Here is a 4848-nt window from a genome sequence, read left to right as displayed (position 1 = left end):
CACTGACGCCTATGGAAAAGGCTTAACGTCCCAAAACAACGATCAATGATCATCAAATTTCTCTCTCACATTGCTTAGCAAGCAAATGTTGCAAAATACATCAAAAGACGCAATTAATCAGAAATAAATAATGTAATCTGCATCGCTTTATTTAACAAACTGCAAGCAACAAGAGCATTGAGTTCGCAGTAAGGCCAAACCAAGAGCAAAGCCTATCTGTTAAGGCAGTCAATAGGCTATATAACGAGCTGTGTGCCTGGAAAAGGCGATAGATGCCGGCTCTGGTCATCCCATACCCTCCCCACTTCCTGTAGCCTACCATTATGAAGGCCTGTAGCCTAAAACGACTCGTTGCCGTTTTGTGACATTAAGCTTGTTCACGTTAAGCCCCCCTCCCCCATCCCCTTCTTTCACAAGCAGTGGGGGAGCGCGGGGCACAAAGTAACACTTTGGTAGACAAAGGAGGGTTCTCCAGCGCTTCTGTCGTTTGGCCAATCCGTTGCAACAGGCCAGGACAGATATTTTAGTCAGAGGCGGTGCAGCTCAGATGTCTTCTTAATTTTCTTTATTCTTTAGTAAAGGTGCAGAACATTATTAAACTTTGACTAACATTTCGATGTGTCAATGTTTTTGACTAACGAACATCGTAAAACGTTAGTCAAAGTTTAATAATGTTCTGCACCTTTTACTAAAGAATAAAGAAAAATTAAGAAGACATCTGAGCTGCACCTCTCCTTCTCTCTAACACTTTTTGGCTTTGGCTAAATATTTCTAAAATCATTTGAGTTTCACTAGTCACATGTTTTAACAAGCAACACTTGTTATTGAACTAATAACAGACGTGTGTCGAAAATTGACTATTTTCCATACGGAGAAATAACATACAGAGTCTAACCAAGGTCAATCTTGCCAAAAAAGCCCTCAAACCTGAAAACACATGAGGCAAAAGTGCAAAACATCACAAAACTAACTAAACTAACACGCGCATATTTTTGTATTGCAATCATTGTAGCCTACAGTTGTAACAGCGCGTAACAGTCGTTTTACTCCCCGGATCGCTCATTATAAAGAGCGTTTAGCGTGTCCCAAAACAGCTATCAATTAATCACCAAACGTCTTATAAACAAGTATTGCCAGGAGCAACACCTTGCAAAAAATGATAACAATAGGCCTAGGCCTTTATATGGCTCTGCTCCTGCCTAGATTCGAACTCAGAACTACCTGAAAGTTGCAGACCTGTTCTGGAAATACGTGCATTAACCCACTCGACCGTCAGACAACGCTATCTGCTTCGAGTAGGCCTATTGGGTAGGACTGTAGCCTACACTGGTTGCTGTGGCACAGTCTTAAGTGACCAATTCGTTTTTCTTTGTCATATGAATGCTGTCATTTTGTTAACATTACTGTTAAGGAGATGCTGTAGGCAAAGTCTATATTTCAACCTCGTTAGTGTAGTAAAAAAAATCAGAACTATTCACAAGGTTTCTGGGCAGCATATTTATGTTCTGTTAGCAAGCGAACTTCTCATGACTACCGACAAAGTAGCCTACTGCCAGCTGACGAAGCTCTCATTTTAAAACATTACTGAGAGACAGACACTGTACAATCAAGAAATCTTGCCACTGAATCCAAAACTATGTTTAACATTATGTACAAGGCTTAGGCTACAGTGGACTAGCATGTTGCAGGGGCTGCTAAAAACACAGAGAAACGCACTGAACACTCGGCCAATCACAGCCCTTGCTGTAGAATCGCCCGTCTGGTTGACCGTGGAACTCCACAGCGGACTATGCTGCCCCCAAGCGGCTGCAGTTGTACTTACATTTCACCATTCACCATGATCGTGAATGAAGTGTCAGTTTTTAACTGGGACCCACTGTATGTCTGTGTTTGTGCACGTGTGTGTCCATCAGTGTGTGTGTGTGTGTGTGTGTCTTACCTATTCTCTTGTCTGTGTTCATTATCTCCACTCTGTTTCTCTCTATCTTTCTCTCTCTCCCCTCAGACCATTTGGGAGGTGAGAAGACACTGCAGCAGCTGAGGCTCCCCCTAGTGGACGACAAGACCTGCAGGCAAGCGTACCCTAAGACCAGTAACAACCAGCTGTGTGCCGGATACATGCAGGGAGGCAAGGACGCCTGCCAGGTGTGTGTGTGTGTGTGTGTGTGTGTGTGTGTTTGTAATTAAATTCAACGAATATGTGTTTATGAGTGAGTATGAGTGAGTGTGTGACTGAGTATGTTTGAGTTTCACAGTGTGTTTCTATGAATAGATTTGTGTGTGTGTGTATTGAGAGTGTGTGCAGGCCATTCCAAAACTCCCCACTCCGTAAACAAAAGATGTTTTCCCTCTTTACTACTTTCATCATGAAGTGTGTGGAGCTGTTTTTCATGTTTTATTAACGCTACTTTTAAATATGCTGTATCTAGGCCCATTTCATGTTCATATTACATTCAACTTCCTTCCAATCTTCCGCATTTCACTGCTAATGCTGCTAGCCATAAGGAAGATATATAGCATGTGTAGATGACCATTACTATGACCAATCTATAATCTTAGATTAACTAGGTGAACAACACAGGTGACCACTTCTGCATAATTTCATGGACTGCTGAAATGAAAACTATTTTGACCATTTCTGAGCTGTGGAACTCAGCAAATATTCTTTATAGTTGTGAACATATTTCAGTATCATCATAACTATTCCACCTTTGTGTGCATGGTTACAATTCTGAAGTGTAAAATAGTTTTGGCTACAGCACAAATATTCCCATCCAGACAAATATTCCCATTAGATAAAAATACAGTAAGCAAGTCTAACCTCTGAATTTCTTTTCAAAGTGCACCATTAAATGCATTTAAATGTGGGGGCAGCCGTGGCCTACTGGTTAGGGCTACAGACTTGAGGGTTGCCGGTTCGAACCCCAACCAGTAGGCACGGCTGAAGTGCCCTTGAGCAAGGCACCTAACCCCTCACTTCTCCCCGAGCACCGCTGTAGCAGGCAGCTCCAGGGGTCGGGATAATTGTGTGCTTCACCTCACTGTGTGTACACTGTGTGCTGAGTGTGTTTCACTAATTCACGGATTGGGATAAATGCAGAGACCAAATTTCCCTCACGGGATCAAAAGAGTATAGGATATATACGGTTACACTTTACTTGACAGTGTCGACATACTGTAAGAGTGACATGACACTGTCATGAACGTCATAAACGTTTATGACATAACGCTTCTGTTATTAAGTGACATTCGGTTTTTGTCATAACAAGTTAGGGTTAGGATTAGGGTTAGGTTTAGAGTTATGGTTTAGCCTGGGTGTTCCCATGCTGCCTTGCGCGCGATTTGATTCACGCTGCTAAGGCAGCCTGGAGACCATGGAGCAAATTTTCGCCTGAGATAGGGAACCAATAACAGAACAGGGGGGAAAGCAAGACGATGATGAGCTATGCACAGACGCATTTGATAGACATCCGTGGCACCCAATAAACGGATCTGGGCATTTTTTTTCAAATACGAGAAAATTAACGTTTGGTTCCCAGACCACGTCTCATTGAGAAGTGGTGGCGCTAGCCAGGCTAGTTATGGTTAGGGTTGGGGTTAGGATTAGGGTTAGAGATTAGGATTAGGGTTAGGGTTAGGTTTCATGTGTCATGACAGTTGAACTGTCAAGTAAAGTGTTACCATATATACTTATACTATACTTATACGTTAAAATATATATATTTTAAAAATCTTACGGTGGAACATTCCCGAACCCCCCTAGAGGGGCTTGTGCCCCAGTGCAGTTGTAGATCTAGTGACGCCCCTGGTACAAATCAATATAAGAGCTATTTTGACTGGATGAGAGAACAGCCACAGAGGTGACCAAGATACTAGCAATTGTTGCCCAAAATAGTATTGCTACACCACAATACTCAATGTGTTGTCCCATGGTGAGTAATTCTTCCTGTTGCACCGACACTGGATTTGAGGGTTCCCCCACCTGCCAAATCCCACTTTAACCACGTTAAACGTTGATTACTCATAGCTGAGTTTATGTGTGTGTGTGTGTGTGGGGGGGGGGGGTTCTGATTCTGTCTGCAGGTGTGTGTGTGAATGAGAGCTCCTACTTGAATAAATAAAGTCTGTGTCTGTGTGTGTGTGTGTGTGTGTGTGGGTGACTCTGGTGGCCCCCTGGTGTGTAAGTCGTTTGAGCAGTTCGTCCAGGTCGGGGTGGTGAGTTTTGGAGTTGGCTGTGCCCGGCGTGGCTACCCTGGCGTGTACACACGTGTGTATAACTACATGCAGTTCATTGAGGACGTCATCGGCACATACAGCTGAACAACACCGCCCTCTAGTGGTCACACAGGGAGGAGCTCTCCACCTCTACCTGATCTCTCTCTTTCCTTCTCTCCTCTCTCTCTTCTGCCTCTCCTCCTGTCTCTCTGATCAGTAAAGTTTACAGCAGCATCAAACAAGTGTTTGTTTGTGTTTATTTGATCCTGAATTAGCCTCAAACATTTCAGTCATCAGCTGGTCAAACTGTTACCTATGGGTAGGCCTAAACCCACAGTAAACAAACACAAAGTCCTGTAAGGCAAGTCTCCACCATCTTAGTAACACCTCCAGGCACCTCCAGTTATTTTACACTAACAACATCAGTCTCTGAATCAGGGTTTCCGTTGTTCGGTAGGCTAATTACCGGACATTGGCCGGGAAAAAAATGAAATGTCCGACAAAATTAATTCTCTCCGATCAAATTGTCCGATTGAAATTGTCTAATAGCCTAATCCTGTCCCCCTAAGCAATCTGAATTTGAGAATAAGCCTAAAATGTAAGCCTACAGTATATTAAAGCAATACGTCCTCT

General features: G+C 43.2%; 1 protein-coding gene across 1 annotated transcript in view; it reads left to right on the top strand.

Moving 5' to 3' along the window:
• The window catches only part of LOC125287992 (tryptase-2-like), a 25844-nt gene extending 21402 nt beyond the window's left edge, over positions 1–4442 (top strand). Inside the window, exons 9-10 of the mRNA XM_048234078.1 lie at positions 2006–2145; positions 4156–4442. Coding sequence (XP_048090035.1) covers positions 2006–2145; positions 4156–4320 — 305 coding nt within the window. The 3' untranslated portion in view covers positions 4321–4442. The remainder of the gene's footprint in view (positions 1–2005; positions 2146–4155) is intronic.
• The last annotated feature ends 406 nt before the right edge of the window (positions 4443–4848 follow it).

This window comes from Alosa alosa, chromosome 22 (genome assembly GCF_017589495.1).
Source record: "Alosa alosa isolate M-15738 ecotype Scorff River chromosome 22, AALO_Geno_1.1, whole genome shotgun sequence".
Classification (NCBI taxonomy): domain Eukaryota; kingdom Metazoa; phylum Chordata; class Actinopteri; order Clupeiformes; family Clupeidae; genus Alosa; species Alosa alosa.
Note: the sequence above shows the minus strand (reverse complement) of the source record. Positions and strands in the feature narration are given on the sequence as shown.